Genomic DNA, 14,413 nt, shown 5'->3' with positions numbered 1-14,413 from the left:
TGTGTGTGTGTGTGTGTGTGTGTGTGTGTGTGTGTGTGTGTGTGTGTGTGTGTGTGTGTGTGTGTGTGTGTGTGTGTGTGTGTGTGTGTGTGTGTGTGTGTGTGTGTGTGTGTGTGTGTGTGTGTGTGTGTGTGTGTGTGTGGTTTGATGCTACTGTTGCTGTTCTTTTCTGCGAGTGAGGGGGGTCAGGGATTGCTACTGTCACTGTTTTATTCCGCAAGTGAAGGGGTCAGGGATTGTTATTGTTGCTGGTTTTTTTCTCTGCAGGTGAGGGGTTCAGGGACTGTTACTGTCACCGTTTTTTTCTGTGGAGGGGGATTTTGGGGTCTGCAAGTTTTATTTCTTTTCTTTTTCATGCTGGAGGAGGGAGTTACGTCTTTTCTTTCATCAGCATCCATGGTCTTTCTGTACTTGATGGCTATTTGGAGCAGACATATATCAGAGTTGTATTGTACATGCATACTTTGACAGTAAAATGAACCTTTGAACCTCTAAACTACACACCAAACCCAATACTGTTTCTTTATTACTCAGCTCAAGCTTGCTTTGCAGATGATTGGAGAATGGGATGATTGTCCTTTAAGCAGAGAACAGAGTGAATAATGAAGATTAAAACAAAAATATAAATAAAAACAAAGATGCAATATGGACAAATAAAGACAGCCATAGGAGAGGTGAAGTTATTCAGTGTCACTGGCTGTACAATCCTACCATAGGGAGCCAAACATTGAGTTAATGGCACAACCAACAATCTGATGGAGGAACTCAGCTGGTTGAGCAGCATCTGTGAGAGGAAAGGTATTGACGACATTTCAGCTTGAAACCTTTCATCAGGAAAGGAACTGTTATGTTTTGGGTCAAAGTCCCAATGTTTCGACCCGAAACATTGACAATTCCCTTCCTCCCACAATTGCTGCTGAGTCCCTCCAGGAGATTGTTCACTGCTCCAGATTCCAGCTTCCGCAGTCTCGTGTCTCCATTGAGCTCCATTGAAAACTGTAGAAGTGTGACCAGAATTTTGGGGTGGGGCAGACCAAAATTAACTCAGAACCACAAAGAGTAGGGGTGAAGCAGAAACCCTATCATTTTGCATTAGTTTCAAAATAGCAGCTAGGCCACAATTAAACCAGGTGATTATTTGAGAATTGGTGCATTTCCTGCTCTTCCCACACACTGTTTTACAGCCAGTGAAGGACAGTCACTCTGTAATGCAGGAATTGTCACTGTTCATTTGTACAAGGCCAGATCTCTCAAGCAGCTCTGTGACACTGACCACATAACCTGTTGTTGAGATAACAATTGACCAGAAATATAGGGCCAAATTCTCTACTCCTTCTCAAAATTGTGTCAAGGGATCTTTTACATAAACTGAAGTAAGCAGGTGGAGCTTCAGTTAACCACCTCTCCCGAGGGCATGGAATGCAGATAGTCTGGAGAGAACATGGTTCTTACCATTTAACTTACAGTTTAGGTACAGTAATGCAATATGAGATCATGAAAATATAGGATGGTGGGGCCAGTGGTCCAAATGAAAGGTAGATTCAAATAGGCCAGCAGAAGGTGATAAATGTTTCTATTAATCTGCCAGGTGGGACAAAGGAACATGCATAGCATCTGGCGGGCGAAAGGAATAGCTTGCAACTCAAACTGTGAGCACAAAAACCGGCTGAGTGTCCTGGCTATGAATAATTAACGTTAGATGTGCAGAGAATTAACATCATGTGGTCTGTGTAATTAGCAGGTTGTGAAGATGTGCAAGCGTAGAATTCGTGGGAAGTAAGAAATCACAACATGGCAGGTTTGAACCACCTACAGAAGCTCAAAGAGACAGGCAAACTTTTCTTGCTCTTAGGTTCACCTATACCTTTTCCAGCTTGGTTTACTGCATTTGGTACTTGCGAAGTGCCCTCCTTTAAACTGGAGAAAACATGCATAGACTAGTAAGCTGTTCTGTGGAGCATCTGTGCTCTGTTGGTGATGGAGATCTCAAGTTTCTGGTTGCTTGCCATTTTAACTTTCCTTCTCACTCCAACTGGTTTGTTCTTGGCTTCCTCCATTGCTATGGGAAAGTCAATTTCAAACTGGAAGGACAACATACCATATTCTGCTTGGAACGCTTACAACCCAATGATATGAATACTGACTTGTCCAGTGTTTGTTACTCACTCCTGGTGCTCCTCTCCCGTTCAGACTCACTTGTCTACCTAATTTTCTTCTGTCCTTGTTCATCCCTCTCATCCCCTCCCCTCCCCTCCCCTCCATCTGGTTCTATCCACTCATCATCCCCTCCTCCTCTGACTCCACCTATCACCTGCCAGCCTCTCTCCCTGCCTGGCCTTCCCCACACTTGGCTCTATCCCCTCCCCAACTGGCTCTGCCCACCATCCACTAGCCTCTATCCCACCCACCTATGGGTGACTATATATTGAAAATCTTTCTTTTCCCCTCTCAGCCCTAATGCAGAATCTCAATCCAAACTGTTGTCTTCTATTTATTGCCTCCCAAGATGCTGAGTTCGTTCAGCATTGTTTTTATTTAAATTAAGAGTGGAGTTCTGAACTATGAAATGGCAGCAGTTTATAGCACTGATGGGGGTTACTTGGTCCAATGTGTGCATGACAACGTTTCAATACAAACCAATCTCGCTGTCCAATACTTTTCATTTACTCCTGTACCTTATCTTGCTTCAGAAGTACATTTCTTTTTGCAGGTGCTTCATTTGTGGCACGGTTCCCATATCCACTAACTTTGCACAAAAAATTTAGCCTCCCTCTGCTCCGAGAATGTTTTAATTTGTTGCATTTGCTTCACGAACAATTGATTCAATCAAAACTTTTATTTTCAGTCTTGTTAATTCCAGTGGAAATAGTTCCAGGACCTCCATCTTCTCTTTTGGCAACAATTTCTATGTTGCTGGCTCCCTACAATTTAATGTCCTTTCAACTGGCCAAATTCTTATATAAACCAAGATTAAAATTGCATCAGAAACCTAATAAATATAGACACCATTAAGTTCATCTTCTGTTCCAGATCTAGGTAGATGATGCTCCATATTGCAAATCCACTTAGCCACCTAAGGTAATGATACAAAAAAGTGACTTTGTTCAAATATATTAATATTTTGAATATATGCTTCTGGTTAGAGGATATGGTGAGCAATTTAGGTTTCCTTACCCAAGAAAGGATACAGTAACATGGAGGTAGTCCAATAATAATCACCAGGATATTTCCTGGGCTGAGAAGCTTGGCTTATCAAGAGAGACTAAATGGCTCTGTGTTTACTGCAGTTTAGAGGAATGAGAAGTGATCTTATTGACACAAGGAAGGCATTACAGAGTAGAAGTCTTAATATTTTTCCCAGTGGTAGAATGAGAGGTCATAGTTTCAAGATAAAGAACTGGTCATTTAAAATAGTCTTCTCACCTGCCTATTACTTGCTGGTTTCCCTCCTCCTTCCCTTTCTCCTATGGTCCACTCTCCTCTCCTATCAGATTCTTTCCTCTCCAGCCCTTTACCTCTCCTACCCACCTCATTTCACCTATCACCTTCCAGCTGTCCTCCTTCCCCTACTTCCACCTTTTTATCCTGGTGTCTTCCCCCTTCCTTTACAGCCCTGAAGAAGGCTCTTGGCCCGAAATGTTGACTGTTTATTTAATTCCATAGATGCTGCTTGACCTGCTGAGTTCCTCCAGAATTTTGTGTGTGTTGTTTTGGATTTACAGCATCTGTAGAACTTCTCGTGTTTTTCATTTAAAATCATGGTACTAAGGTTCCTAAGGTTGTCATATTTACGGGGATGGTAGTGGAGATAAGCTCCCACTACCTATGAAGTGCTCCAAATGGCATGTGACTCCAGCAGCCTCTGACAACCAAGTCCAATTCACGTGTGACTTAGCTACTAGGCCCATCAAAACAGTTTCTACTGACACGAGAAGGGGCAAAGGTAGACTACTGGCCCCTCAAAGCCAGTTGCTTTGGGCAAGTGGGGCTCGTCACCCTTGGACGGCAGCACACCGAGGAGAAGGGAAACTCTGATTTTAAACCTCCGCTGCCTTGCAGCCGGACCCCCCCCCCCCCCCCCAATGGGAAAGGCTTCAGGAGTAAACCCCAAGGAAGAAATCCGGAGCCGGGGTCCCTAAGGCAGTTTGATGTTGTTTACAACTTCACTCTGGCAACCTCTGCAACGACACTGGTGCCAAGCTGTATCGGCACTTGCCCTTCCCTTGGACTACATCAGTGACGTGGAGAGGGGGAACCCGCTGCATGGACAACAGCCGGTTCTTCAAATCTTCCCACCCAGGCTTGTGCCCTGGACAGGACACAGTCTACCAGAGGTGCAAAACCCATCATCCCCTGGGATTGACGGCTGCCTACTACTATGCTCCTAGAGAGGGGTGAATCTCTGGAACATTCTTTCGCAGAGGGTTGTCGAGGCTAGCTCACCTAAAGTGGAGGTAGATAGATCTTTTGAAAAATCAGGACATGGAGAACTAAGGGGATATGGGACAAGTAAAGAACTGAGGCCTGGGGTAGGACTGAAATGATACTGAATGATGGAACAAGCTTGCAGGACCAACAGTCTACATTTTCTCTTTTTTGCTGTGTTCTTGTGGTTATCCCCAAGCCACTGCTAAACTGGATGTCCTCAGGAGGGGAAAATCAGAATAGATCTGATTTCACTTTGCAGCTTGGTACGCACTTTGGTAGATGGAATAAAGGCATAGACTACTTTCTAAATTGAAAATTGTAAGCAATTATGGCCCCCATATCCAGGAAATGATGTGCTGGCATTGGAGAGAATCCAGAAGAGATTCACAAGAATGATTCTGGGAATGAAAGGGTTAATATTTGATGGCTCTGGTCCTGTATCCACTGGAGTTTAGAAGAATGGCGGGGATTTCACTGAAACCTACTGAATATTGAAAGGCCTAAATAGAGTGCATGTGGAGAGGATGTTTCCTTAAGTGGGGGAGTCTAGGACCCGAGGGTACAGCCTCAGAATAGAACAGAGATGAAGAGGAATTTCTTCAATAACAGTGTGGTGAATCTGTGGAATTCCTTGCCACAAATGGCTGTGGAGCCCAAGCCATTGGGTATATTTAAAGCAAAGGTTGATAGGTTCTTGATTAGTCAGGACATCAAAGGTGACAGAGAGACGGCAGGAGAATGAAGCTGAGAGGGAAAATAAATAAAACATGATGGAATGGCAGAGCAGAGCTGATGGGTTGATGGCCTGTTTCTGATCCTATGTTTTATTCCACTACAACTTGTGACCACTTTAGTGGTATTCAGGGGATCAATTCTGAAGTTTGTAACCATTGCCCCGATGTCCTAAAGCACAACTCGGAAGTGTCTGCCATTATACTGCAGCTACCTTGTGAATAATATTACACTTCTAGTGCAAGTTTGAATCATGATTAAATAATAATGTTAGAAATACAAGGGAACACATGCCAGGAATAGAGGTACAGATACTCAGTCTAGAGAAAAGAGCAATTAGTGTGATCTAACATTGGACTTTAGAGTGGATGCTGAGATGTTTCCCAATTATGAAGAGCAAAATGTAGGGGCCATGAACATAAGACAGGCACAAAAAAATTAATAGGAAGCATGAAAAGCTTGTGTGGATCTTATTACTACAAGTAATGGTTATACCATTAGTATTTAAGGAGGAAGCATATTAGGAAGAAGGAAACAGAGGGTTTGCTGATAAATTTAGGTGAGGTAAGACAGGAGAAGGCCTGAATGGAGTCTAGATACTGGCACAGGATAGCTTGTTCCTGTGCTGTATATCCTATATAATCTTAGGGAACAGATCCATAAATGGATGTTCTTGCTGTGTGCATCAGATGAACTGTTCTAACTTCCTCTCTGGCATAAAGGTTAAATGTACAATATGAACTGCTCTAACTTCATTTCTGGTATAGAGATCAAATGCACAGTAAGTACAACTTATTGCTATTTCTTACCAAGATAGTTGTCACTATCAGAGTCTTGTTGAATAAACTTTCTGAAGCATTTAAGAAATAAAATCTTCGGTCCATTACTAGTCCATTCTCTGAGTGCCAGACCCCAACCTACAGGAGGAAACAAAAGCTTAAACCTGTCAGAAGCTGAAGAAAAGGGGATAAATTAAAAATATGATATTCTTGCTCTTAACGTGACTAGAATTTCACCCAATACACATTAATATTCCAAACACACCTTTCAGGAGAGTGCTTCAGCATTTTATTCCTCACAATCTTTCAATTCTAAAGAACCTTCTAAACCAGGGGGACCACAGGCCCCTTGCTTAATGGTATTGGTCCATGATATAAAAAAAGGTTGGGAACCCCTGTTCTGAACTGACTTTCAATAAATTGTGAACACCTTCCTTTACCTCAGTAATGTCATTAATAGGATACCATAGATAGATTCATTTGCTAGTCTAGATACTGTATATGAAATAATTTAAAATTGACTGACTGTATGTGACTCGAATCTTTTGATTCTTCCAATGACAAATGAGTCAATTTTAACCTAATTTGTCCATTCTGAAACCCATATGACTGATAGCTGGTCTGGTTTTACACTCTAACCGTAAAGGAATACACTGATGAGGTGTAAAATTAGTGTTGCACTCAATCCTGTTGGTTTCTCAGTGGCCTTATTTGGTTAAAATTGTCCCCAAGACCTCTTTTTTATTCATTCTAGTGAGAATATAGAACATAATACAGTACAGCACAGGAACAGAGACTTTGGATCACAATGTCTGCACTAAACATAATGCAAAATTAAACTAAATCTCTTCAGCCTGCACATGATCCACATCCTTCCATTACTTATATATTTGGTGTCTATCTAAAAGTCTCTTAAAAGCCATTATTGTGTCTCTTCCAAAACTAAACCTGGGAGCCTGTTCCAGGCACCTAACAACCCTTGGGTAAAAAAACTTGCCATGCACATCTCCCTTAAAATTTCCCCCTCTTAAATTAAATGCATGTTCTTCAAATCTAGGAAAAAGCTTCTGACTATCTACTCTATCTACAGTATGCCTTTCATAATTTTATAAACTTCCTAACTATTTTTCCTCAATGCCTCAACCAATAAAGACAAGAATACAGTACCACATGCCTTCTTTACCACCCTGTCTACCTCACTTAATTGCTCATCATTCCCCCTTTGGTTGTTTTGCTCATGACCTACAGAAGGGGATAATTTACTGTTGGCCACTCAACCTTACTTGGGACATGCAAGGAAAGAGTTACACCTTGAGGAAATCCACCAACTTACAAAGCTCTCAGCTTATCTAACTTTTATCCATTGTCTGAAAAACTTGGCACAATATGGCCTTTTTTTTTTAACAAGCATTCCATGCTCCTCTGAATTTTATCCTTTGATTCTCAAACTCCTGATTAACATACCCTCACAATTTTCTTCCTCCTCTACATGGCCACAAGAAGTGTGCAGGAAAGGAGAAAAGAGAATAGAGAAAAATATAAAACAAGGGGAAAAATAGGACAGAGAAGGAAGAGATCAATAAATAAATGGGATTTTAAGAAAGAATAGCTCTAATATTTCCAGTGATCCCACATCTGGGTGATGTCTTTCTATATAAGACCCCATTGTGCCAGGATTTTGTTGTTCTAAATATGTTTAAAGCTTCAACATTAAAATTTTCTTTTTCTTGCAGAGATTGCAAAAACAAGGACTTCAAAATTAGTGACACTGATAGTAGCTATTATTCATCCCACATTACTGATGACCATTCTTTCTGATCTCTATTGTCTGTTGATCATTGGCTGAAGGCAAATTCCTATTTCCTTTTATTCATCTGATGCTGAGTAATACCAAATGTTGTGTAAAGTTCTGTTTGTGTGATGGGACTTTAATAGGCATCAAGTTTGATATGGATTGGGATGGGTAATGAGGAACAAGGGATTTTAACAGCCTAGTTTCACTGACACATGATTGGCAAGGTGTCTGTCTGATTGCAAGAGATGAGCTTATTCAGACCTCATGCCTCTGACTTGAAAGCCCAATGCATACTAAAGGGGGGGATGTTTGTGTTTAGTTCTCTGAGATGTCATTGCTGTATTCCTGGCCAGCGGTCAGGATTAATGGAGGTCAACTTTAATTGTTTGACATATGATCTAAGTGCATTGTTTTATGGTGTAGCTAATTTGATAAATTACTAATGAGAACGTTATGGATTATCTTTATGGTTATAAGGTTGCTAATGAATCGCTTTCCACCCCTTTTATAAAAAGCATCTTCCAAAGCCCTAACCTATTGCAGAAAATACTTTTCACCTTTGATCATTTTGTCAATGATATGAGCAGTGTCTTTTGATTAATGATGTTTCGACATATTGAACCTGTCCAAAACCTTTGTAGTTGTGAATGACTCTTATTAAAACTACACTTAATCTTTCTTGTTTGGAGAAGAAAAAGCTGCAGATGTCCCAGATCCTCCATGTAGCTGATCTCCCTCATCTTTGGTACTGGTCTCATGAATCTCTGCACTCTCAAGGCCCTAAAATCATTGACCAGCTGATGTGCCCATGAATTGGCACAATACTGTTGTCGAGGAATAACCAGTGTTTTATAAAGGATTAGTGTAATTTCTTAGCTCTTGTATATTACGTATTGATTTGAATTAATCCATTCTGGTATGCCAATTTGATTGTAACATAGAAACATAGAAAATAGGTGCAGGAGTAGGTCATTTGGCCCTTTGAGCCTGCACTGCCATTCAGTATGATCATGGCTGATCATCCAACTCAGAACCCTGTACCTGCTTTCTCTCCATACCCCCTGATCCCTCAACTGTTTCCTGTGGCAGAGAATTCCACAGATTCACCACTCTGTGTGAAGAAGTTTTTCCTCATCTCGGTCCTAAAAGGCTTCCCCTTTATCCTTAAACTGTGACCCCGTGTTCTGGACTTCCCCAACATCGGAAACAATCTTCCTGCATCTAGCCTGTCCAATCCCTTTAGAATTTTATACATTTCAATAAGATCCCCCCTCAATCTTCTAAACTCCAGTGAGTATAAGCCTAGTCGATCCAGTCTTTCTTCATATGAAAGTCCTGCCATCCCAGGAATCAATCTAGTGAACCTTCTCTGTACTCCCTCTATGGCAAGAATGTCTTTCCTCAGATTAGGGGACCAAAACTGCACACAATATTCTAGGTGCGGTCTCACCAAGGCCTTGTACAACTGCAGTAGAACCTCCCTGCTCCTGTACTCAAATCCTTTTGCTATGAATGCCAACATACCATTTGCCTTTTTCACCGCCTGCTGTACCTGCATGCCCACCTTCAATGACTGGTGTACAATGACACCCAGGTCTTGTTGCATCTCCCCTTTTCCTAATCGGCCACCATTCAGATAATAATCTGTTTTCCTGTTCTTGCAACCAAAGTGGATAACCTCATATTTATCCACATTAAATTGCATCTGCCGTGAATTTGCCCACTCACCTAACCTATCCAAGTCACCCTGCATCCTTTTAGCATCCTCCTCACAGCTAACACCGCCGCCCAGCTTCGTGTCATCCGCAAACTTGGAGATGCTGCATTTAATTCCCTCGTCTAAATCATTAATATATATTGTAAACAACTGGGGTCCCAGCACTGAACCTTGCGGTACCCCACTAGTCACTGCCTGCCATTCTGAAAAGGTCCCGTTTACTCCCACTCTTTGCTTCTTGTCTGCCAACCAATTCTCTATCCACATCAATACCATACCCCCAATACCGTGTGCTTTAAGTTTGCACACTAATCTCCTGTGTGGGACCTTGTCAAAAGCCTTTTGAAAATCTAAATATACCACATCCACTGGCTCTCCCCTATCCACTCTACTAGTTACATCTTCAAAAAATTCTATAAGATTTGTCAGACATGATTTTCCTTTCACAAATCCATGCTGACTTTGTCCAATGATTTCACCTCTTTCCAAATGTGCTGTTATCACATCTTTGATAACCGACTCTAGCATTTTCCCCACCACCGATGTCAGACTCACCGGTCTATAATTCCCCGGTTTCTCTCTCCCTTCTTTTTTAAAAAGTGGGGTTACATTAGCCACCCTCCAATCCTCAGGAACTAATCCAGAATCTAAGGAGTTTTGAAAGATTATCACTAATGCATCCACTATTTCTTGGGCTACTTCCTTAAACACTCTGGGATGCAGACCATCTGGCCCTGGGGATTTATCTGCCTTTAATCCCTTCAATTTACCTATCACCACTTCCCTACTAACATGTATTTCCCTCAGTTCCTCCATCTCACTAGACCCTCGGTCCCTTACTATTTCCGGAAGATTATTTATGTCCTCCTTAGTGAAGACAGAACCAAAGTAGTTATTCAATTGGTCTGCCATGTCTTTGTCCCCTATGATCAATTCACCTGTTTCTGACTGTAAAGGACCTACATTTGTCTTGACCGATCTTTTTCTTTTCACGCATCTATAAAAGCTTTTACAGTCAGTTTTTATGTTCCCTGCCAGCTTTCTCTCATAATCTTTTTTCCCTTTCCTAATTAAGCCCTTTGTCCTCCTCTGCTGGTCTCTGAATTTCTCCCAGTCCTCAGGTGTGCTGCTTTTTTTTGCTAATTTATATGTTTCTTCTTTGGACTTGATACTATCCCTAATTTCCCTTGTCAGCCACGGGTGCACTACCTTCCCTGGTTTATTCTTTTGCCAAACTGGGATGAACAATTGTTGTAGTTCATCCCTGTGATCTTGAAATGCTTGCCATTGCATATCCACCGTCAACCCTTTAAGTATCATTTGCCAGTCTATCTTAGCTAATTCACATCTCATACCTTCAAAGTTACTGTAACAGTATTCAGAGTTTTCCTGTTCATAAATCATAGTCTCTTTGTTCTTCCATTTGCAGCATTTACATTATATTGGCTCCCATTCTTCATCCAAAATGATTTTGTTTTCTGTATTCCCTTGCGGTAAATTTCATCCCACAATGTTCCTGACCATTTCACATCCAAGTCTATTTCCTGGTCAGTCACTATCCTCTACAGATTTTTACATCCCCTGTGATGTTCTTAAAATTAATTTATCTTCTCTGTCAATAAATTCTACCCATACTAAATCAAAATTTTAATACCTACATCCTATAATCTAAGTATTTGTGAATCTGATAAAAACACATGCAGAACAGAAGAAAATTCCTTAACTGTTATCTGCTAATTCTTCTAAGAATTTCACAACTTATTGTAGTGAAGGGATGCTGGAGCAAAAAAAATCTGGCTTAAACTTAGTTGTTACATTCCCATGTCTAATTGAGTGGGAAAGTGGCTTGTTTGCTCTGCTCAAGAAGAGAGGCACAGAAACACTATGGTGAATACTTACAAGGAAATGCTTAGTTTCATGGTGGAAATTAGAACTGCTTTCTCTTTTGTGAATCTCTGTAGCAGAGAGCTTGTTTCTGGCTCTTGGGTTTAAACTGATCTCATCCCAAATAATCTAGATGAGTAGCCTCTCAAGGTCCAAGTTCGATTAAACTGCTCTGTATGATTGGTGTCACAGTAAACGTTAACCTTCAACAATATAAATTCAGCACTAACAGTTCAGTATTTGGCCGGCAACAGGTAATTAAAAGCATCCCCTTCAAACTCAATAAATCAGCACTGTCCGTCATTGACACTGTCCAATTTCAAATTCTAACAAGTACTTTTCCAAGATCTAAAACACACTAGAGAAATTGCAAAAAGATTTGGAGAGGGTTGATAACAATCTGATTACCTGTTTGAGTCCTTCTTTACTGCGTTGAACTATCTTCAAAATGTAATTAGTTCTCTGACCCTTGCTGTTGAATTCGATGTGACCAGTTAGACCATCTAATTCCACCTGGACTCAGGCACACAGAAAATTGGTCACTGACATAGGTTCATTCTCAAAATAGTTCACTGCAAAAGCCTAAGCACAGAATTACTTGCATATATTGACATGCATTTTATCTCTACAGAGAAATGCGCGAAGGTCAATTTGTTGCATTTTTACAGTTCTAATTTTACATGATATACTAGTAACTTCCCTTGGCTAAATGACCACACTAGACTTTTCCCCATTGGTTGCAACATTTCAGGCAAATAGGAAAACGGGAGATGGTTGAAAGGGATTAGTCTAAACATGGTGAGTCTAATTATCAGGAAAGTTCAAATAGTCTCTTTTCTCTGAAGAGAAGGTTGAAAAATACCTTCACAATGAGGTCCTTTGATAAGATTTCAAAAAAAGAAGACTTTCTTCTATGTAATAACACTGTTCCTGAAAAGGCCAGCATTTATTGTGCGTCCTGAAATGACCTTCAGTGGAATGGCTTGCTGTAAATTCAGATCTCTGCTGGGGCTTTAAGTTATGTCTAGGGATGTTTGAAGGCTTCATCACCACTATTACTGACATGAACTTTTTGGTGCATATTATTTAATTAAATATATTTAAATACTCAGTTGCTGTGGCTGGATTAAACATTTGTTAGGATCCATTTTCAGAAGGTCTTTGACAAGGTGCCACACATGAGGCTGCTGAACAAGGTAAGAACTAATGGTATTAAAGGGAAGACACTAGCACAGATAGAACACTGGGTGATTGGGAGGAGGCAAAGAGTGGGAATAAAGGTAGCCTTTTCTGGTTGGCTACCAGTGACTAGTGGTGTTCCACAGGGGTTGGAGTTGGGACCGATTTATGTTGTGTGCTAATGATTTGGGTGACGGAATTATTGGCTTTGCGACCAAGTTTGTAGATGATACGGAGAGAGGTGGAGAAGCAGGAAGTGTTGAAGAAGCAGGGAGTCCGCAGAAGGACAGACAAATTAGGAGAATAGGCAAAGAAGTGGCAGATAGAATAGAATACAGCGTCAGGAAGTGTATGGTCATAAACAGGGAGAAATTTCAAAAATCCAAGGTGTAAAGGGACTTTGGAGCCCTCATGCAGGATTCCCCAAAGGTCAGTTTACAGGTTGAGTTGGAGTTGAGGAAGGCAAATGCAATATTTGTAGTTATTTCAAGAGGACTAGAATATAAAAGCATGGTTGTAATGCTGAGGCTGTATAAAGCACTGGTGAGGCCTCACTTGGAGTATTATGAGCAGTTTTGGGGCCCCTTATTTAAGAAAGGATGTGCTGACATTGGAGAGGGTTCAAAGAAGGTTCACAAAAATGAAGAGTAATTGGTGGCTCTGGGCCTTCACTCACTGAAAGTTAGAAGAATGGGGGGGGATCTCATTAAAACCTATCAAATGTTGAAAGACCTTGATAGAGTAGATGCAGAGAGGATATTTCCTATGGTGAGGGGGTCTATGACCAGATGGCACAGCTTCAGAACAGAGGGACGTCTATTTAGAACCGTGATGAGGAGGAATTTCTTCAGCCAGAGGGTGGTGAATCTTTGGTATTCAGTGCCACAGGCAGCTATGGAGGCTGGGTGGAGGCTGATACTTTCTTGATTAGTCAGGTCATGAAAGATTACGGAGAGAAGGCAGAAGAATGGGGTTGAGAGGGGAAATGGATCAGCCATGATGAAATGGTGAAGCAGACTTGATGGGCCGAATGGCCCAATTTTGCTCCTCTGTCTTACGGTCTAATTATTCAGGATTCTCCAGATTACTAGTCCAGTAATGTAACCACCGTTCAGCCATATCGCGACAGTTATAAAGCAGTCCAAACCTAATGGCCATATGTGCAATTGGCCACTCATAAATTAGGACTCCGAATAAGCAACTAACCTGCAAGTGCTTAATGATCCCTTCAAACAATGTTGAAGGGAGTTTGTTCCTGCTGCTGACTGACTGTTCAGCCATATAAGGTGAAGACAGGGCATGAGGTGGTGAACCAAGCTCAAAGATAGCAGCACTGTTGTTAGGTTAACAATGCATAATGATTAACTTTATGCCCTGTTGCTCTGCGTACATCTAGCAGATGTTAGCTTGATCTGTTTGAGTGCTTCAGCAGTGTGACGTTCATCTTGATTCACAGAAGCGTGTGTCAAATGTGTCACCAAATCACACATAATGGCCTAACAACAAATACTGTCGTTCTCCTCATTCATAAGTACAACCTGTACATCTTTCATACCCGTTGTTGTGTCTGTGCACAACTACATATCAATTAAATAAAAGCACACACGCAGAAAATGGCTTTAACTGGTGTTTTCACATTGCAGCGAGAGAGAGAACAATGCACATGTGCAGACAGCAGATCAATATGTAGTGCTGGGGGGGGGGGGGGAAGTCATTACTCTAAAAGAAATAGATTCATACATTGCACTTCCTCTCCCTTTAGAACTGTATATGTACGAAACATTCACTTTCCCTTTCATAAACCCGTATTTCAAATAAACATACTCTCGCAAGAACAGTCCATAACTAATTTCACAGTTCTAAAGATTCAGTCTTTTGGGTGGCGCTCTGTTTCTTTCA

The 14,413-nt window shown here is 41.2% G+C and overlaps 1 protein-coding gene across 2 annotated transcripts in view; it reads right to left on the bottom strand.

Moving 5' to 3' along the window:
- Positions 1-14,413, bottom strand: part of grik4 (glutamate receptor, ionotropic, kainate 4) — a 125,202-nt gene that overhangs the window by 46,900 nt on the left and 63,889 nt on the right. For both annotated transcript variants that reach the window (XM_073029805.1, XM_073029806.1), the window contains 2 exons: positions 11,744-11,848; positions 5,970-6,077 (listed from right to left, as the gene is read on the bottom strand). In XM_073029805.1, the coding sequence (XP_072885906.1) occupies positions 5,970-6,077; positions 11,744-11,848 (213 nt within the window). The remainder of the gene's footprint in view (positions 1-5,969; positions 6,078-11,743; positions 11,849-14,413) is intronic.

Source organism: Hemitrygon akajei, chromosome 26 (assembly GCF_048418815.1).
Source record: "Hemitrygon akajei chromosome 26, sHemAka1.3, whole genome shotgun sequence".
Taxonomy (NCBI): Eukaryota; Metazoa; Chordata; class Chondrichthyes; order Myliobatiformes; family Dasyatidae; genus Hemitrygon; species Hemitrygon akajei.
Note: the sequence above shows the minus strand (reverse complement) of the source record. Positions and strands in the feature narration are given on the sequence as shown.